The sequence below is a fragment of the Pinus tabuliformis genome, chromosome 3_1 (assembly GCF_031772625.1).
Source record: "Pinus tabuliformis cultivar Carrire ecotype Pingquan chromosome 3_1, CPIR1, whole genome shotgun sequence".
NCBI lineage: Eukaryota > Viridiplantae > Streptophyta > Pinopsida > Pinales > Pinaceae > Pinus > Pinus tabuliformis.
This window is the reverse complement of record NC_142301.1, coordinates 767731147-767753797: the sequence shown is the minus strand read 5'-3', so window position 1 is coordinate 767753797 and position 22651 is coordinate 767731147. Positions and strand designations below refer to the sequence as shown.

The 22651-nt window shown below is 37.8% G+C and overlaps 1 protein-coding gene across 25 annotated transcripts in view; it reads left to right on the top strand.

Moving 5' to 3' along the window:
• Positions 1-4780: 4780 nt before the first annotated feature.
• LOC149189636 (protein VAC14 homolog) overlaps positions 4781-22651 on the top strand; it is a 229608-nt gene continuing 211737 nt past the window's right edge. For 20 of the 25 annotated variants that reach the window (XM_089411866.1, XM_089411878.1, XM_089411879.1 and 17 more), the window contains exon 1: positions 4782-5226. In XM_089411866.1, coding sequence (XP_089267992.1) covers positions 5137-5226 — 90 coding nt within the window. In that variant the 5' untranslated portion in view covers positions 4782-5136. Of the gene's footprint in view, positions 5227-22651 lie in introns of all 25 variants that reach the window. The other 5 variants (XM_089411886.1, XM_089411890.1, XM_089411889.1 and 2 more) reach the window with 1 other exon arrangement.

The following is a 22651-nucleotide window of genomic DNA, read 5'->3' as shown; positions in this document are numbered from 1 at the left end:
CGCAACCCAGCAATTCATCGCATGTTCCTTAGAGTTCATATTCTGGAAAGGTATTTTGAGTATATTCAATATCATCATATTTCCAGAAAGCTAAACACATTAACTGACTCTTTAGCGAATTATATGTTAAATAGACATTTGCGACATCTGTAAAGTAAACATTTTCAATTCACATCATCATTTGAATAGGATTGCATCACTTAACCATAATAAAACTTTGAAAGTCAAATAGATAGTTGTATATAAGTTTTTACAAATAATTTGTGTCAAAGAAAAAAATTGGTCATCTAACCCAAAAAACAAAAAAATGTATGCAGAAAATATCCAAATAGACTAGTGCTGCTCATGATAACAGGTCACAGCCTGTGCTATCATGCGTAGGAGTCTCATCCAACGACTCGGCACACCAATGGTATGGCGTTGCAATCGCATAGGTAACTCCTCGATCCGAACATCCGGAATACCCAGGGTTAAACCCTCTATGTGATCCTATAGCTCGACCAATGTCTCTGCTAAATCTAAGTCTCAGAGACCTGCTCTCCCAACGGCTCTCTGTACTGGCGCACCTACCTCCCGTTGGTGTCCCACAGGTCGAATAGATCCAACATCTGCATGCATATAAAAAATGTTTGATTAGTCTTGGCAATAATCAAAAAACACAAAAAAAAGTAGAAACTTTAAAAAGAAAACATTTTGGTCAAACAATTTACCAATAGCACTCCACTGCGCTTCAACTGATAACATCAGATCTGGATCACCATAGAAATCTATCCCTGAATATGTATATTCTGCGAAGGCCATCTCCTGATGGTCAAACCACTCAAAGAAACCAGAGATTCAGATCCATTTGGGAATATCAACCCCAACTTACAGATCAATACTATTAGGGCCCATCAACCTCTAGTGCAGTTGTTACATGCCCTAAAGAAGTTAGTCATTAGAATGTCTCACTTCCCAAGAAGTTCCATCACTAAAAACATCCAAAAACTACCTCTAAGAAGATCAGCGCAGGTAGGCCTTCATTAGGGTGCGCTGTAATGCAAACCATACACTGATAGGGTGCTATGCAACGCACTTGGTCCCTCTTTGGCCTACACTGAGCGAATTTGAGTAAATTTCCATGAGGGTTTGAAGATTCCTTATCCATTGGAAGCCTCTAGAAGTTTCTCAATGCCACCCGCGCCTTTGAGTTCGCATTTGGATGAGAAAGAGAATTAGTAAACATCAATCCCCTATCCCTTCTTCCATGGAACTAATTTCTAAATTTAGAAAGGCATTCATCATCACCATTGATGGCATAACCTCCTACACTCACCTATAAATAGATCACTTATCTAAGAGATCAGGGGCTAAAAAATATTGAGTTGTAAGGAAATGCTGGTGATATGAGATTAGAATTGAGCGCAAGTATTGTAATAGTGTTGGAGTGTCTTGCTTTTCATGAGGTGAAAAGAGATTGAATTGGAAGAGTGCTGTTGGATCGAGCTCATATGGGTTGTAATCTTTCCTTTTATCAATAAAGTTTTCAAGACTTTTTCCTTATGCTTGTGTTACATGTTAATGCTTTCATATGTATATCATGTTCTCGATTCCATGTTATTTATAAGCAATAGATCATTATCATTTGCCTTGATGGCTTATTGTTTCTGTAGTTGTGCAGATACTTTCCAAGCGGCTTAAGTATGGAAAGCAGCAGCAAGATCGATCAAGGGAGACAAGGAGCTAGTGAAAACTACAAGTAGGTTTCTCTCCTCTCTTGTTTTATCTGTTGATTATAGAAACGGTTAAGATTACTTTGTCTGTTGTTTCTAGACTTGCTATTAGATCTAGAGGGTTAGGCGTTTGTCCAAGAACACTAAATATTCTCGAAACATGCCACTAGAAACTTAACAACACTGCACCCATAACTCCCCCACTCTGAAAAATTCCAAATGAAACCACTCAACACCAAGAGCATGTACCAGTCTCGAGCTCTAGGCAAAGACGACATGCACATATGCCTCCACATAAAATAACAAGACTCACAGAATGCCAAGAGAAATACCCATTCGCCCGGACCCCAACAAGGAAAGACCAAAAACTCTGGTCGACACCAGGAGGAACCATAACAGTCGAAACCCAGAGAAATATGACATGCCCCAGGGAAGAGACCCAACCGAGAAAATGAGCATTACAACAAACTAAACACACAGTTCCCCAAACAACATTATCATCAGAACAAAAGTTTCCCGCTGGAACACTGTGTCCAGCCGCTGTCAAAGGCGTTCCATGCAACCACGGAAGGGGTATCACCCTCCCTACTATAACCACCAAAACCAGTAAAGTTACCTAATCCCACAAAAAATTACTTGGAGATAGCTGAACTACCTTCCTCAAACGACGAAGCTTGTTGCCGACAGGAGAATTCTCCTCCTCCAAGCCGTCGGACGAGCTTCAAGAACACTCACCCACTAAACCTGGGTCCCAAACACGGTAGTCGCAACTCAGAGCTTCAAACCAGGCCCCGTTTGTGCCAAATTGAACGCCAAAGACCCTACAACAACCATAATTCTCCCCCATGACAATGTATGAGCCATGCACAGAAGCAAGAGACCAGACACATCCACCACCTCCCTCTCTCATCGCCCAACTACCTCGACCCTACATATCGCCTTCTCGTTTAATTGCTTGATGTACCTTATTCTTTCCATAGAATTCTTCGCCTAAAAACAAGCACCCAACATCTTTACTGAATAACAAATAAAATGCATTAAACACGCGAGGCATAACTCCAAAGTTAGTGGTTCACCCTAATCAAAGAACTAATATCTTACCTTTTAATAAACCATTTAGATTTGAATAAACATTAATTATTATCATAATTTTTTTTAATAGATTTGTCATAAAATATTTCATTTACATATTATTCCACTTCACCTTCAAAAAAAACCGTGGAGAATATCAACGTGGCATGAATTCCCGTGACAACTACAAGTCAAAGAGATTACAAGGCATCACACCTAACAATCTCAGTAGTGCACGACACGAAAACTCGCAATTTTCTATGAGGTTTTACATTAGTTTGTCACTTGTCTAAATTGTTTTATTTTAACGGATAAAATGAGTTTGACTCGTGATATTTTTATATTTGTACAGTTTATTAGATAAAATAAGTGGAATTTCTGAATTTTCTAATATAAATTAAATTTATTATATTTTATTTTATTAAATAATTAAATTGAATTTATGATAAATTAAATTTGCAGTATTTTTATTTTTATATTTTCTTTGAAATAGTATATAATTATATGAGAAATTATATATATATATATATATATATATATATATAAGTGTTTTTATTTTGGAATAGTTTTTTCAAATTTTTTAATTTACTTATTAATAATTATAAATTGAATGGTAGGGATTTCATTTTTATGGAATATTTTAGAATATTTTTAATAATAGTCATATATGAAAAGTTGAGTTTTATCTTATAAGTAGTTATGCCCTTTGTGTTTTTTTAATTAAGTTGATTAAATAAAAAAAAAGTCATATGAAACATTTAAATAAGTTGATTAAATAAAAAAAAAACTTCATATGAAATGAGTTTGGTTTTTTGGGAATTTGGTATTAATTAGCCATGTGTAATAAAACTTATTTATAGGTTAAGAATCTCCATAGCAAAGTATGAATGAATGTTTATGATTAAGAATTTTGTTATATGTCTTTTAAATTATAGATGTGTGTGCTTAATTCATATATTAATTATTCTTATAATTAATAATAATAACAATTTAAAATAAAGTTATAATTTGGTTAATTTATATGATTTTTTTTTGAATCTTGACAATGTAAGATGTAGATTGAAGTAAATGTGATGCTTATCATAGATTGGTAGTTATCATGTTTTTGGTAGTATTGATTGGATTGATTTAGAAAGAAAAAGTTAAGATTCATGAACAATAGTCTTAACCACAATAGTAAAGTAAAAGATATTGGTTTTTTTTGGTTGGTTAAAACGCGTCCAGAAATATTCCTTGATGTGATTATCACTGATTTTTTTTCTTTTCTTATAATGTAGATATAGATCAGAGAAGCCTAAATTAGATAATTAAAATGGTTTTTTAATTTGTGAATAAAATATAAAATTACTCATAATTGATTAAAGTAAGATTTTCCTTATATATAAGGAGGTGGATTAATAATTTAAAATCCAAAAACATTTCAAAAAAATGAAACTTTATTTTTATACAAATTCTCAATAAATTATTACTTGATTTTACATGTAATAACTTATCAATAAATCTATTTACAGATTTTTTTTATATAACAATGATAAATCAACTTCACTGATGAATTACAATCAATAATAACTATTCTCATTATTATTAATTAATAATTAACACTAATTTTTAATCATCATAAAACAATTATCTTTATTTATATTTATATTATTTATAAAATTCTTTATAATAAGCAGATTACTGATATTTTATAATTCCATATTATCTTAATTATCAAATTAATATTTCAAATAAAATTAATTATACAATATTTATTATTATAAACTATTTTTTATCTTACAATTATTTTATTTTATATGAAATAGTAAATGATAATGTCAAACACCCTATTCAGGAAGGAAATTTAAACAAAATAATATAACATTGTGGAGAAAGTTAACATCATGACAACTACAAAGATACTTTAGAATGAAAATATTAATATCATAGTAATGAAAATTACTGTTCAGAAAAACAAACTTTTGGACAAATAAGATACATTTAAAAAGCCTATTACAAAATCCATATGATCGCAGTAAGGCATGCTGCACACCTAACTCCAATGTCTGTTAGCCCCATGAGACCCTGGTCCGTGCTTTCCTCTGCTTTTCTTGCGCTAACGGTACTCTATAGTGTGTGCTAGCTGGATCAAGTTCAGACGGGCTGGTATCTTCTGTTAAAGCAAAATTACCAGACAAACAGCCCGAATAAATGCATTCAAATTCCTCCCTTATTGCTTCTCAGGCTTTAAAACGTAGGAAGAAAAACAATAACAGTTCTCTGTTCTCGCCGAAAACCTGTCTCAAAAACAATAACAGTTCTCTGTTCTGCAAGCTTTACATTATACCTTCAGGATTACATTCGAGATCCCAGAATGACAGACGGTTTTTCTCTCCTGCCATCATCCGTGCTCAAGAATCTCCTTGACAACCTTTACGAGAAGAGAAAAATTGCAGCAATAGAGGTACTTAATTGTCTGTTTTCTGCTTCTTTTTTTTTTTTTTTTTTTGTACCTTCACGCAGATTTACCATAGCACTGTTGGATTTCCTTGTGCACAAAAAATGATGAATAATAAATTCAATTCCCGTTGTGTAACTTCACGCAGATTTATCATAGCACTGTTGGATTTCCTTGTGCACAAAAAATGATGAATAATAAATTCAATTCCCATTGTAAAGGAAGATTTCCTTACATTTTTTTTATCATTTTCGAAGTTTCTTGATACCAACACAGATATTTTCAAAATTAGAGTACCCATGTCAAGTTGGCATGGTTGGATTCATGCGTCTGGGTCTATTGCAAATGATGGTGAGTACCGATATCAATTTGGCATAGTCTGATTCAGGCATCTCGGTATAATGAATACATCGGATTCAGATTATGCGACTACCTCACACGAGACCCCGGTTTGATATTTTGGTGTGGACTCGTATTCACAAGTACAAAGAACCAGGTTCAGTTATTGCTGTGGTCCATCACTGCATTGGGGCACATGGAAAATAAACACCTTACACTATGTTACCAGAAACCTGATCAGGAGACCTGTCTCTCTATCTGTTACCATCCCCTTTCTCAGTTCCATTACCTAATTAACACTGCATTAGGACATTATTAATCAATTTAATATGTATAATATATCCCATGAAACCCTCTAGCCCTGTTTCTTGTTTCTGGTAATATGTAGCCTCACTGAAGACCCCAGCTTGCTTTTTCTGGTCTTGGATTCATATTCACAAGTACAATTGTCCATGTAATTAATATTAATAATATCCGAACTCACCTTGAATGTACTTAATTGTGACAATTTCTTGACAAAAGTGCAGTAGAGTTTAATTTACACACTTGGGTTTTGTTAAGTTAATCTGATGGACGAGTGGAATTACCTGAAAAGGGCTGAGTTATGATTATCTCTGGCAATATGCCATAGTGTGGTTGTTATTGGGTGTACTAATATGGTTATATGACGTATAGATATATTTAGTTACGACGGATGACCATGTTCGGCAGTGAACCATGTTAAGGTTGTATTTAGGCATCGGGTTATGTTGGCTTGGATTGAGAATCACGCCAATTCCCTGTGCATGGTTGAGTTGTACAAGGAACTTATTTAGTGACAACTATCTGTGGCAATCCACCTCACACCTGGTCATGTCTTTGTGAGGTTGTCTATTGCACTATTCAGTTTGAAAAGATATATATTATTGATAGCCATCTAATACTTATAACCCATGTGTAGCCTACACCAAAGTGAAGATTAGATGGTCAAAAAGCTGCTATAAATCAGTCTGCTCATCATCTAGCTGTTTTGACTTCTATGTTTGTCCAGCTCTAAACATTTAGGTCATCTTACTTGTATTGACATCACGAGGACTGGATGTGCTTTGATGATTTCATCGGAGTTTGGAGTAAGTAAAAATACAATCATCGATGTTGTGCAACTGCATCATCTGCAAACAAACAGTCAAGTTGTTCTTTGAATGCATGCTACTCTGATGATTGTGTAGAAATGTATATGTAGGTCCACAGACACTGTTGCCTTGAGTATATCCTTGGCTTCTCCACGGGCCTTACATAGTTTCTTGGTGCTTGCCTTAATGTGCAGACAGTGTCACAGGTGCTTAATTCAATGCCAGGTTTGTCTGGTCTTGATCTCTCATTTCTTTAGTTTTGACCTGTACTTGTTTCTTCAAAGATTATATGCGGTAGTGCCTTGACACAAAGGTATATATTTTCCCGAAAGGGCTTTCCGCCATTGCCAATATACAAGCCTCCATATTATATCTATGCTGCCATCAAATTGCTGTTATAATTGAGAACCCAGAAGATGTGCTTAATGACTCATACTACCATGTGATATCATTTCCTAGGTTCATTTTACAATCTGCCTTTCTGAACCAATACATGGTGCATTATGGACCAAAGTGGGGTTAAGTACCTAAGGGCATTTTGAATCATCCATGTAACTTTGGATCTATGGAACCAAAAATTCTCACCAATGTGCAATGTGCATAGCTGATCTATGATGTAAGTAGTTGTAGAAGGTTTATTGTGTGTCATAGTTGCCTAGTGTTACCTGATCTTTTACAACCAAAAGCTGTGATTGTATAAACAGTTATAGGTTAAAATGGAACTGAACAATAGACAAAAACATTTTGATGTTAAAGTGGTAACACTCAATAATGGTGCTAGGAGTCATTAATACTTGTCACTTTATATGTTAAATTAAAATATGTGACTGGTGTAATGTTGAATGTTGTAGTTAGGGGTTAGGTTGTTAAACCACCTAGCCATTTAGGGGTGCTATAAATATGACCTCTATGCTGATTGATGGTGTGTGAGAGATGTATTTTTTTTTTTTTTTCACTTCTGGTTCACGGATACCCATGGTTAGTGGGTTCGCTACGTCCAGGGTTGTTCAACACTGAGTGGAGCCCACCCGAAGGGGCTCAACACCCCTCGGCCTATTCACTGACCTGAGCCCAAGAGCTTTTGGGAATTGACCCTGTGACCTCTCGATTGGTGAGGCACTGATTTGACCGATTGAGCTAACTCTTGGAGCTATTGTGAGAGATGTATTATTACAACTTGCAACATTAATAGTAAAGTCAACAATAGTAAAATTAATTATTTAATAGTGGTTTTAGGCAACAATTAGCTTGCTTGTGGATCAATTATGGTTCCTAGATATCTGGAAGTGGTGTAATCATGATTGGTTCTCCTTGTGCCCTAGCTTTAGGCTTCATATTGCATACTGCAAAGTGATCTTGTGCATCTCTTCCACACTCTCGTTCATATGCTAGCCTCATGCATGTGCCCCTCGTGTATATTTCCCTTGTGTTGATTACCTTTGTGGCTCCTCCTTCCTCCCCGCCCCTTGCTTGTCCTTCTACAAACCATGCTCCCCTCTCCCTTCCTCTCCTTGACCTCTTTTGTGTTCTTGCCATCCTCCTTGACCCATTCCCTACTATCCTCTCTAAACCCCTCCTCTACATCCTCCTCATCTTCCTTTCCATCCTCTATCCCTTCCATTCCCTCCTTTGTCTATTCCTCTCTATTCTTCACCCATAACCGCTCCTCTATCTCTCTCCCCTCTACCCACACCCATCCTCTACCTCCCCTTTCTCTTCCCTGACCCTAACATTTTTCTCCTTGTCACAACTTAATTCCCTTCCTCCTAAGTTGGGTTCCTAGCTACGTTAATAGGACCAACAACATCAACTACACCTTTTTTTTGGGCTCCACCAACATCACAACCTGCACTACAACCAAATTCATAATGACAACATGTTAGAAGGTAGCAACCAACTTTTAGCATGTAATGGGAGCAATTTCTTCCCCAACAAGGGCTCCTAGTGGTTTAGGAAAAAATGAGGAAAATTATGGGTCCTTGACTATCGTTTCTTGAATAATATATATTCTTTGACATATTTCAGGTATTTGTAATGCATATCAAAGGGCATCTAACAAGAATGGAATGAGCCAAGCTTTGTAATCTTCGACTATAGTTCAAAGTTTAGCTTCTTACTAGTAGGGTTATGGTAGTTGAATAAAAAAATCATGATCATAAACAACTTGTCATTGAGATGAAAATACAAGAAAACTTCCATCTCCTAAACTTGCTAGGGGATGCCACTTCATTGCAAGTGGAAATCTTCAACCTCAAGCATATCTAGGAGAAGATGAGATATCAACAAGCATTGTTTGCGAAGGAGACTAAAATTCAACTATAGGGGCTTAATTCATGGCTATAGGTTGTTTGGGTACAAGGAAGGCAACCCCCCTTGTGAGGTAGAGGAGTTGAACCTCCATGTTTGTGGCTTTCCATCTTTTGTCTTCTTTGATCCCTTCTAGGTCAACTCATCCTTCATCTGGGAAATGTAGGACTTGAAGGGTATTAGCTTGGACCAATGTTACACGAAGTGAGGACAAATTGGGTGCGTTTTTTGGAAGCGAAGTGTCATTTTCCAAAATTTCTCGGAAGCGAAGCGTCCCAGAAGTGTCTATTATATATATTATATCATTGCATTTATATTAAAAAAAACATCCCGAATGATATCAAAGCATGCATATTGTACACAAATCAAGATAGAAATGCAATCCTTAGGACATTAATGATTACTTATTCAAGCGTCAACCATCTAGAACCTAGATTCTTGTCTTCTTGTCCAACCTTTACCTCTACCTCGATTCTCTAGGGATATTAGTCAACATTGCCAAATTTTGATCAAACTACCTAATCCAAGCCTTAAAATATGGTAAAAAAAGCTTAACATGCCTGATCAATGATTTTGACCTAAGTGAAGGGTACATTTTTGCTAAGTCCATGACAAAGGAGTTCAACAATCAACACCACCAACACTGGTGTACATATAAATCTTGGTGCTCTTGATTAAATGCCAATCACATACCCTCATACATGATATAATCTAATGAAATGCCACAGTCCCATTGATCCTGAAATCTTGAAAACTGTTGAAGATAAGGGTACCAAGGAGGTGTTTCCTAGTGCATTTATCCTTTTGGCTTGGGAAGATACATGAATGTCTTTTTTGTCATGTGACATTATGAGTTATATTAATGTCATGGAGGAAAGTTACTTTTTATGGGTTACAAACTTATATACTATGTACTTTAATATTAATGTCACTTGTGTCATAAGTGACTTTATTAGAAAAGTACAACGTACACTTTATTATTAAAGTGACTTTTAGGTTTTAAAAGTGACTTTATGAGAGAAAAACTACACATGGTACAAAAACATTAAAAAGTGACTAGGAGTCTCATTAATTGAAGGGGACACACGTAAGAAGGGGTCAAGAGAGGAAATGATGTCCACCCTTGATCTAATCAGCTGAGATTTAATCTCAGCCATTAGATCTCAAGGGTTAGGGTTCTCTTCATTTGCGAAGAGAAAAAAGGAAAGGGCTCTCTCATTCATTCTTCACTCAAGCTTTTGGAGAGGAGGAGAGTCAAGGAGGAGAGGAGAGGCTGCCATAGCCATTGTGTAGAAATTTTACTGTCTGTAGCCCCACCCCATTTTTAAGTTTTTGCAAGTGGTTTAATGCCCAAACCCAACATGTGCTATGGTTCTTATAAGAAATTAAATGCATTCAACTTAAAACATTGAGGCTACTTCTACCATCTAGACATTTCCAGCTAATATAAAATACATTACATGAGCAAGCATTCAACACAAAGAACACAAATATTTTTGGTCCAATGACCTTGGAAAAACATACAAGGGGAAAACTAGTGTCCAAGAAAGATATTATTTGCTTCTAGGAAAATTAATTACACAACAAAAACATAATACTTATGTCCCCCTTTTCCAAGCTAATGTCACTGTTAAGCAATTCCAATTCGTATGCCACAACAAATTGACAGTAGTAATTAATGCATTGTCCACTTACTGATACTGCCTTGATTTTATCTTTGAAGACAAACAATAAATGCTTGGAAAATTGCACTTGTAGTTGTTGCTAAGTTCTCTTGAAATTCGTGCCAAACTTTGACACTTCATTTTACCCTTGATAGCCCTCGAAATTCACGTCCATTTTTGCCTAAAAATCTGTGCTTTGAAATGTTGACTGGTGCCTCAAAATTCATGCCCAACAACTCATGAAATCATTCTTGCTCCTTGATTTCTGTGCTAGGTGTTTATGGGCAATCACCTCAATTTTCAGGCCTGAAAATTAGTCCCTCCTCGATTTTCTGCCCTGGAAAACTGTAGCAGCCTTTCCCATGAAAATCAGGCCACCTCCTGCAACAATTTTCAAACTCCTAAATTTTCAGGCTCCTAGAAATTCGGGCTTAGAGCAGTGATATCTATAACAACTAAGATGGGTTGGAGGATTCACCAGATAGATGTGAAGACCACCTTTCTCAATGGGGTCATATAGGAGGAGGTGTATATAGAGCAATCACAAGGCTTTGAGGTGCATGGGAGGGAGTCTCATGTGTGTAGGCTTAAGAAAGCCTTATATGGACTGAAGCAGGTGCCAAGAGCATGGTACGAGAGGATAGATGCCTACTTGTAGCAGATGGGTTTCTAAATGAGTGAAGCAAATCCGAGCCTATGCTTTATCATGGTTGGTGATGATCCACTCATTCTGGTTCTATATGTGGATGACTTGCTCATTACAAGAGAGGACAAACTCATCCAGCACTGTAAGAGAGACCTTGCTTCAGAGTTTGATATGACAGATCTGGGATTTATGCATTACTTTTTGGGGTTGGAGGTTTGGCAGGAGGATGGGCATATGTTCGTGGGCCAGGGTAGATATGCAGAGGACATACTGAGGAGATTTTGTATGGAGGGTTGTAGGCCTGTGGCTACTCCTATGATCACCAACTGGAAGAAGCTGCATGCTTCAAATTCTGAGTAGGTGAACCCCACCTTGTATCGTTAATTGATCGGTTCTTTGATGTATTTGGTCAACCCTAGACCGGATATCAGTTTCGCAGTCGACACATTGAGTCAGTTTATGATGGAGCCCAAGAGAGTGCACTAGGTGGCTATGAAACATGTGTTGAGATACCTACAGGGCAAAGTGGACTATAGTTTGGACTATATCCGAGTTGGAGTCAGGTTGACAAGTTGTACAGACTCAGAGTAGGCAGGAAGTGCTAGTGACCAGAAGAGTACTTCCAGATGTTGTTTCATGTTGGGTTCGGTAGTTGTGTCGTGGTTTAGAAGGAAGCAAAGATCAGTGGCACTGAGATCAGCGGAGGCTGAGTATATTGGAGCTAGTCAGGCCAATTGCGAGGCTATTTGGCTTAATAAGATGACATGTGGCTTTTTTGGTCAGAGGCTGAGACTAACTACGATATACTGTGATAATCAGAGTTGTATCAAACTCATGGAGAATCCAGTTTTGCATGACTGGTTAAAGCGCATACAGATCAAGTACCACTTCATCAGGGATTGGGTTCAAAGAGGAGTAGTGAGGCTTCAATATGTATTCAATGATGAACAGGTAGCAAATATTCTCACCAAGTCATTGTCAAGGGGAAGCATGTATATTTAAGAGACAGGATGGGAGTGGTGAGAAACACCTTCCTTGGTAAGAGGGAGTGTTGAAGATAAGGGTACCAAGGAGGTGTTTCCTAGTGCATTTATCTGTTTGGCCTAGGAAGGCATTAATGTCTTTTTTGTCATGTGACATTATGAGTTATATTAATATCATGGAAGAAAGTTAATTTTTATGGGTTATATACTATGTACTTTAATATTAATGTCACTTGTGTCATAAAGTGACTTTATGAGAAAAGTACAAGGTACACTTTATTATTAAAGTGACTTTTTGAGAGAAAAAGTGCACATGGTACAAGAACATTAAAAAGTGACTAGGAGTCTCATTAATTGAAGGGGACACATGTATGAAGGGTCAAGAGAGGAAATGATCTCCACCCTTGATCTAATGAGCTGAGATTTAATCTCAGCCATTAGATCTCAAGGGTTTTGGTTCTCTTCATTTGAGAAGACAAAAAAGGAAAAAGGAAAGGGCTCTCTCATTCATTCTTCACTCAAGCTTTTGGAGAGGAGGAGAGTCAAGGAGGAGAGGAGAGGCTGCCATAGCCATTGATTTGTAGGAGGAAGAAGCTAGAGCAAACTAGGATCCCGAATTTCTAGGAGCCCGAAAATCTAGGAGGCTGAAAATTGCTACAAGAGGTGGATTGATTTTCATGGGAAAGGCTGTTACAGTTTTCCAGGGCAGAAAATCAAGGACGGACTGATTTTCAGGCCTGAAAATCGAGGTGATTGGTCCACAAACACCCAATGCAAAAATCGAGGAGCAGGCATAATTTTATGAGCTGCTGGGTGTGAATTTTGAGGCACCAGTCATCATTTCAGAGCACAAAATTTTAGGCAGAAACTGACACGAATTTTGAGGGCTGTCAGGAGTAATATTAGGCATCATTTGCTATTGATTTTGAAGTGTCAAAGATTGGCACAAATTTTAGGAGAAAACTGCAAGAGCTGCAAGCACATTTTTTCAGGCATTTATTGTTTGTCTTCAACGAGAAAATTGATGAAGTATCAGTGAGTGGACAGTGCATTAATTACTGCTGTCAGTTTTCTGTGGGGCACACATTTCAAGGAATTGTTGACTAGTGACATCAGCTTGGAAAAGGGGGAGATAAGTACTTTGTTTTTGCTGTGTAATTAATTTTCCTAGAAGCAAAAAAAATCCTCTTTGAAGATTGGTTTTCCCCTTGTGGGTTTTTCCAAGGTCATTGGACCAAAAATATTTTTGTTTTTCGTGTTGAATGCTTGCTCATTTAATGTTTTTATATTAGCTAGAAATGTTTAGATGGTAGAAGGAGCTTCAATGTTTTAAGTTGAGTGCATTTAATTTCTTATAACAACTATATGTACATGCTGGGTTTGGGCATTAAACCACTTACAAAAACTTAAAACTGGGGTGGGGCTACAGGCAGTAAAATTTCTACAAAATCTATTAAGTCTGTTGAATTTTGAATGGGAAATGAAATTCTCTTTTCTCCCTATGAAGGTTGATGAGGTTGGAACCACTCTTAAACATTCTAAGTCATTTCATCACTTTTACTTTAAAAATTTAACATTACCATTAGGGAGCATCTAGGAAGTGTCTAGGGAGCATCAAGGAAGCCCCTTGGGAGTGTTTGGGAAGCATGGTTCCTCACATAGCGGTTCCAAAATTAAAAAAAAAAGTGACCCATGGAATTGTGTGGATGGGTTTTGGAACCGCTTGGGAATTGCGGTAGAACTATGGTTCGGGCCTGCGGAACTGCGAACAAAACCGTCATGGTTCTGAAAGTCCAAGAAGTGTGGTTTTTGGCAGAACCGTGGTTCCGTCCATGGTTCGCCCATGGTTCCGCATGGGACACAATTCTGGGTTCTGATCCATGGGGGGGTGATGGTTCATGCAACAATGGCTTGGGTGGATGTTGTTCCATGCTTGTCCTTTATTTTTGGACTTTTAGTGACTGCTTTCAAGCCTTCATGGAAAGAGGCATCATTTCTCTCTTCCCCACTAGATTTTCTTAGACATAGATCCTATAAGTTTTTTTTTTTTTTTTTTTTCTTCTTCCTTCGAAAAAAATGTAATTTTATTTCAGATAAGAGATAAAATTACATTCTGCTGAAAATATAGCATGCATGATTTTGAGTATAGAGAGATCATCACCATCTCTATTGCCAAAAATGGCATTTAAGCCATCAAAATGTGTACATAGTGTTGTCTAGTGTCCCTAGGGTCCTTCATACTGACCCCTTTCATCATTAAGGAACCCATGATTGTCCCAACTCCTAGTGGGCAATGAATTGCCCCACCTTAAAAGGGGTATCCACTGCTATATCTTACACATCATGCTCTCATCCCCTCAAGGCCCGAACTATTATAAAAAAAAATAATAAAAGGCAAAATGCATATGAAGAAGGGTGGAAAAACAAAGGTCGGGGTAACTCATGTACCACGATTGCTCCCTCCTACATTCATACACCCAAGTGTGGGCTTCCCTTATTATGGATACCCTTGTACTGTGGCATGTGGCTTGGAGCCTTCCCCTGATGCCCCATTCCGTTCCACCATTATATCACATGCCACCTGCCATTTGATGGATGTACTATGGACATGTCACCCCCTTGGAGGCTGAAACCACCTAATAGGGTCCTTGGTTAACCTTCTTCTTGAACTTGGAGACACTTGTATTATGGAAGGGCATGCCACTATGAAGTGTCCACTTGGCCCCATGATTTGTAAGCTTTTTTACTCGATTACTCGAATGATTTGTTGTATTGGAAGGCAGGGGGACACATTGGATCTTATATAGGATTGCAGGTGGGTCTCCATTTGGGGTTCGGTCTCTCTGTACGAGGTCCAAACCCTCCAGAGGGTCATATTGGCACTTGTAGGGTGAGCGTTGAGAGCCATGGGCCTCCAGAATAGTAGGGAGAAGATTACCACTTCATGGATCCCTCAACACCACTCATTGATTGCTTGTGTTCCACCTTTTTGGATGAGGATGATGCACTTGGACCACCGCGCCCATCCGACTTCACACTTGCACCACACTCTTGGCAGATGTTCCAGGGCCCAGGTGAGGATGTGTCTCACCATGGGAGACAAAAGGAGGGCTTATGTTATCATTCTAGCCCTTATAGATGGTATTTAGGGATTATCGATCCACTTGGAAACCCATGAGGATGTCATTGTGACCCCACACACACTTGGGGACACCACATTTGATTTGCTTGGATATCAAGGGGCCACCCATTTGGTCACTTTTTTTGGAGCCTATTCTCTCACCTTAGCACACTTTGGACTCCACTAGGCCTCTTCAATGGCCCAACGATTCATTGTATTTACTATTTTTCCCTCTTGAGAGGCTTATCTTTGTATTATGGAGCTATCTTGGTGGGCTTGTCACCAAGTCATGTCATTATTGTACATTATTTTATTATTTGGGGCTTAATTAAGCAAATGGAACCCCTTAGGGAGGATATAAATTGATGAGAGCTCATTTGAATCTCATCATCACCTGGATTTGGATCATTTGTTTCTTCTGGAAATTTCGCTGGACCTTTTGATGGATGAATTGGAGATTTAATGCATTTCGATGTTTGGAAGAGCTTAATTTCTTGTCTTGGAGCTTCAATTTCTTTGCATCTTGATGATTGGAATAATTTCGCTATACTTGTGAGTATCTTTTTCATGCTTATTTGTAATTTTGTCTCATAGAATTGTCCATGGAATATTTTTGTTCATGACGCTGGTGTAGTTGCTCTTTAGCTTATGCGAAGTTGCCGGGCTTGTCTTTGTGAGGGATTTTTCATACAATCATTTGAAGTATGGTGAATTATTGTCCTAGGGGTACATGAATTACCTTGATAAGTCATCATTTGCAATATAAAGAAGTATAAATTTTCTTTTGTAACGTAGTTGCTACTTAGGCCATACGAAGTTGCTATAGAACTCCTTGGTTGTTATTAAGCCTATCTAAATGTTGATTTCATTTGACTCCATTCTCCCAATTGGCTAGGCACTGGTATAGTCCTAAGGCTAAGTCACCTGACACGGGGATTCGGGACACGTAGGATTCGGGATTCGTGGTGTCGGATTCGGGACACGCTGACCCCCTGGAACAGGACACGTTATATATTATTTTATTAATATATATATATATATATATATATATATATATATAATAATAATATATATTTAAATATATATATATATATATATTAAAAATTAGATATTATCATATTTCTTACACAAATTTTAATTAATGATACAAATTTATTGATTTCAAACATAGATCTTCATCTATAGCTATTAGCATGCATAGTACATACAAAATTCAAATAAATGTCAGTGGTACTGGTCACATAAATGATAAATCTATTAAAAATTTAAATCATGATTCATAATTCATAACTGAAAGACAACTTACAACTACAAGATAGTAAGATAAACACACTCACAACTGTAGTTTTCTCATTAAGTCATCAAATCAAAATGTGTTACATAGGTAGTGTTGGTGCAATGCCAATGGCAAATAGAAATAGAAAATATAAAACAACTACAGGTATACAAGCCTCAAGGCATCAATCAACATCACTGTCCCCATCATCATAGTCCCCACTGCTCTCCTCTACATCCTCCTCCTCCCCTGTATCCATAGTCGCCTTTGCATCTGCTGGTATGGAGGCTAAGTCATCAAATCTAACAGGCTCTAGCACTGGATCATTGAGATCCATGTTGGCCAATGCCAACTCAACAATGGTGTCCAGACCCATATCATCAGGAACAGTGTTACTTGGGAGCGGGAGCGAAAGCGGGGAGCGGGAGCGGGAGCGAAAACGGGAGCGGGAGCGACATATTCAGAAGCTCTAGGTTTGGTGCTCTTGATTAAATACGAGTTCCATAACCTAATACATGACAAAATTCAATGGAAACATTGCAATCCCCCAATCCTAAAATCCTGAAAAACTGATAAGTCTGCTGGATTTTGAATGAAATCTAAAATTCTACTTTCTCCATATGAAATCCAATGAGGCCGGAACCACTCTCAAACATCCTGAGTCATTTCATGGTAATGTTAAAAATTTAAGTAAAAGGATGAAAATGAAGATTAAGGAGAATGTCACTTTTACTTTAAGAATTTAACATTACCATGAATAGCATATCAATACTAGGGCCTAGACTTGATTATGAAGCTGCCAAAATGCTCTACTCCTTGCTGCAACAGCACAAGTCACTTACCAAATGAAAATATTAATGAGCAAACACGCCCTTTTCATACCTGCGCTGAGCTTAGCGAGTCCTGGAAACCGGACACGTGTCCTAAAATCGCGACACGCCCTTGAAAATCGCGACACGCCCTCGGACACGACGTGTCCTGTGATTTGGACACGAATCCGGACCGAATCGTGTCGGATTCGCCGGATTCGGGATTCGCAGGGGGTTTAGGACGAATCCGGTTTCCTAGTCCTAAGGTGATCACGGAAGAATATTCTTCTCACCTTCTTCCTCTTTAGAAGCCCTAGCCTAGTAGGCTTCCTAGGGCACCATCTAAAATCATTTCTAGCCATTGAAAATCCTTGAAAACTGGTCAACTACTGCGCTGGGGTCTTCTTGAGAGGTCCTCCAAATTTGAGGTCAATCCCACAGTGGAATCTGAAGATATTTCAAGCCCTAGCTTGAAGACCATTCTCATCCCTAGGTTCCCTTTGGTTGGTGGCTTCATTAGGATCATTGCACTCAAATTCCAAGAAGAATTCAATTAATTTGATCCTATTCTCCTCCCTGACTTGGTCAAGATTATCCATTTGTTGTTATAAACCAAACCCTTGGTCTTGTTCGGGTCCACTTGGGCTTCTTTGTGTTCCCGCATACTTGAAACTCCAATTTCACAAAGGACACTAGAAACCCTTTTCTTTTAGGATTCCTTGATCCTGGGTAACTCTTTTCAAGTAATAATCCTCAAACCGTAGGTCTCGGTAATCCCCTAGTCTTTTTAAGATACTGGGACTCCTCCCATCGGTTAAAGTCCATAAAGAGCAGGGAGCTTTAGTTGAGGTGACAGTGGGCTATTGCTCCATTGTTGCCACTTTGCCTAGTATTTTCTCTATAGGATCCCCTCCTAGAACCCTTGCTAGTTTGAGCAGTAATGACATGGAACTAGCATTTAATCAAGAGCACCAAGCCCTCTATATACCTCAATGTTGCTGGCATTGATTGTTGAACTCCTTTGTCATGACCCTAGTAAAAATGCACCCATCACTAAACAAAATCTTGATTCGACATGTCAAGCTTTTTCTATCTTATTTTAATGCTTAGGGTGATATTGATAATGAGGATCCTGTTACCACTCAAACTAGCAGGGGGTCCTAGAGGGGCACTTGCTAGGTTAAGAGCAATAATGAAGCTAAAGTCCACTACCACCACAACTAAAGCTTCCTACTCTTTACAGCTGATGGGAGGAGACTCGATATATAGAGAATCACTTATGAAGGATAGATCAACTAAGATGGATGTGAAGTGATCTTGATGATCCTTTCCTAGGGGAGACTCAAGAGTGGGACTTGCTTGCTTCTTAAGCAAGGCGCAAGGTTCTCTAGGATAGGGGAATAGGGATTTGAGGGCTTAGGTTAGGGAATGTGACTTGTAAAGGGCTTCCTAAACCCTAAAATCCTTGTGGAACTTGGTTTCCCAAGTGGTTTTTGAAGAGTTGACTTTAATAAGATATGGGACCATAGGAGACCCAGTGGACCTAGGTTAGGTCAAGAGGAGGGAGTCTAGTAATCAATGATGAGCTTGAACTAAACACGGAAAAGAAAGGGATCAAAGAAAAATCTTCACTTAGAGGTTCTAAAATGATCCCTATAAGGTACTAGCCTAGGGAAACCTAGAGCAAAAATCGGTCTCAAGGCTAGGTCTTGGGATATCTTGCAATCCCACTGTTGGAATCTCAAATTTGGGTGGGGGTGGGGGGGACCTAGGGGACACACCAACGCAGAAGAGGCCAAGATATCAAAGTTTTTCTATGGGTGGTTTGTCGGGAAAGTGATGCCCTAGGAGGCCTAATGTGGCTAGAACTAGAATAAAGAGGAAAAGGTGAAGAAAAATGGTTCTTAAAATGATCACCTTATGGTAGACCAATGCCTAATCCTTTGGGAGATTGGAGTCAAGAAGAATAATGAGAATGGACTTTGTTTCTAGGTCAAGGAGGCTTCAAGGACTACTTCGCTTAGCATTAGGGCAAAAGAGAGTGACCTTAAAGCTTTATACTTTGTTTTGCAAGATGAGATGGCTTATCAAGATGAATTCAACCATAGAATTATCCCTAGGAAAATTCGTTCAACATACATGGCCCATACATAGAGAGATGCTATCTAGAAATAATAATTCCACAATTTTGCAATAATGCATGCAACAATTAACCCTAGAATAGCCAAAATCCCATTATCAATGCATGTGACAAAGTAAAAGAAATAATAGCATTAAATTTTGTACTTACATGTAAGAGAATATATCCAACCAGCGACAAATTGCCAATCAAGAAGCTCCAAGACAAGAAGAGATAATGAAAACATTAAAATTCACTACATGCTCACATTAAATTTTGTACTTACATGTAAGAGAATATATCCAACCAGCGACAAATTGCCAATCAAGAAGCTCCAAGACAAGAAGAGATAATCCAAACATTAAAATTCACTACATGCTCCAAACTTTTGTCCACCAAGAAGGAACAACGAAAATATCTAGAGAGATACAAGTCCAAACCAGGTGATGATGATGAAATGAATCCTCATGACTTCTATTTATACACTTCTAATGAGTTCGATTTAGCTACTTGGGCCTACATTAGCCCCTAAAATAAAAATAATGTGCAAAATAACTAACTTTTGGTGACAAGCCCACCAAACTACCTCTTAAATAAAAGAATAAGCCTCTCAAGAGGTCGAATGATCAATAATACATGTAGTTGGGCCTTCTAAGAAGCCTGATGAAGTCCATAAGTGTCACAATGGTGAATAGGACTCCCGAAAGTAGTGGACAAGGGTTTGGCCCCTTGTTCTCCAAATAATAAACCCGTGGTGCTCCCAATTGGTGTGAGGGCACACAATTAACCTCATGGGTTTCCAAGTAGGTCGAAGATCCCTGTAGACCATCTGTAAGGGCTCAGATGATGGTGTTGTTGATTTTTTGTAGCATCGGATGTGCTCTAGCCATGAAAATTGGTGGAGAGGCTAAGGCACATGAGATCTCCAAGACCTATAAATCGTTTGGAGAAATTCCACCCAGATGAAGAGATATTAAAATAATTAATATTTTTAATGAGACCCTAACTCTAAACTTAGGAAAATTAAAATATTAATGTATATTAATATAATATGGGTGAAAAAGTTCTGAATAACGAGTGTTGTCGCATAGATTGGCACGACAACGCTCGGACCGGGGGCTGTCACTTTGATCCCCGATCCCTCCGTTTAAGCCCGTCTCCCGCGGCTAAGGGGGGTAGACCCTGCGAGATAGTGAAGACCAACTGCCAAACAGTTGGGTGGGAGACACGATACACGATATGATAAGCACTAGATGGATTTAGGGATTTAATAGACCAGTGCCTTGTGGAGTCAATTTTTAAATGATTACTTTTTAAATGATAAAGAAACATGGACCATGAACAGCAACCATCTATCATCAGCTAAATCATGATGCTCTTAGAATGACAAACATGATATCCAGCAGCTAAAAATTTGAAAAAGATGAATGCTTTAAATCCCCACGAGAAATCATAAACCATCAACCAGATATCAATTTCGCATCTCGGCTTGAAGAAAACCTTAGATCTCAGCAATAAAGATATAACGCGAAAGCTCCTGAGACTTGCAAAAATAATTTCCCACAAAATTTTTTATTTTTTATTTTTTTTTTGTATTTTTTTGAATGATTTTAAAAAAAATAATTAAAACCTAAAATCTAAACTAAGGAAAATTTTAAAACTAAACTAAACAAAAAATTAAATTTAAATCTAAAAATCTAACAAAAACATTTTTATTTTTTATATTTTTTATAACAAAATTTAAAAAAAAATCCTAAAACTAACCATAGCATAAAACTAACATTTTAACAAAACTATATAAAAACTAACATAAAAAACTATAAAACGAAACTATGTAAAATCTAACTAAAAATCTAATTAAAAATCTAATCTAATAAAAACTATGAATTTTTTTTTAAATCTAAATCTAATTTAAACCTACGTCTAAACCTCTTCACATTATATTTAACATACAATAAAAATTCCTAAATGAATAAAATCGAAACTAAGCTACACCCTAATTAAAAACCTACGTAACCACGCAGACATCGAATAAGCATTTAAATGAAATGATACCTGGACCCAATAACGGACCCTTTGCTGCGATTTCTTTAAACTCGGCTTCACCTGAGACTGAAATTGAAAGACGCAGAGAAATTTCGATGAGGCTTGATGACCCACGCTACAACAAAAAATGAGAAACGCAACAGTCCCGAGCATAACAGTTGGAATGCTAAACAACCCACGGGAAACACGCTGGCTGCCGACGTAAATAACCACAGAACTCCAATACGAATTCGATTTTTCTGAGGGTTTGTGTGTTTTTGCAGGTTCATATGCGGCTTAGGATGAGTTTCAGATGCGTGGAATGATTGATGGCGGCTCAGAAAACCCCAGCACGTGCTTCTGATTGAACCGATGCCTCCAAATTCACAACTGGATTCTTCAATACTATTTCATGCCAAACACATCGACGTTTTTCTTGCACAGTCGTTTTCAAAGGATCTGTTCACGCAGTAACTGGAACGATAAACCTCAGCTGATGAAGCGATTTGCCCAGGAAAACCACAGCGTATGCTTTCGATTTCGGAATGATGCATGCTACGGCTTCGATAGCTGAGGGCTTTCCACTGTTTTTGATTTCATGTAATGCAAGTAATATTGGCGATCAGGCTCCAGGAATGCTCTTCGACAGCTGACTCAAAAAATTGCTCTTGATGAAAACCCTGGATGCTTGAGAAACCCTGCAACTTGAAATAGACCAGATCACCCCACAAGTAATATGTACATAAAACCAAACTGAAAACCCTAATGAAAAATTTGTAAAAAAAAAACAGAATCTTGAAAACCCTAAATCAGAAAAATTAAAACCCTAGAACAGTTTATTAATGTACAGATTTGGCCCCTTAATGGCCAGATTTGGCAATAAGAGCAGAATATTTTCGAAATATCAGAAAAAAAACTTGAACTTCACTGTGAACAGAAAGAAAATCTCTCAATGTAAAACACGAAATAAAACTTAAAAGATTAACCCAGGGCACAATCAGCTGGGCTCTGCACAGAAAAGCCTGTGGGA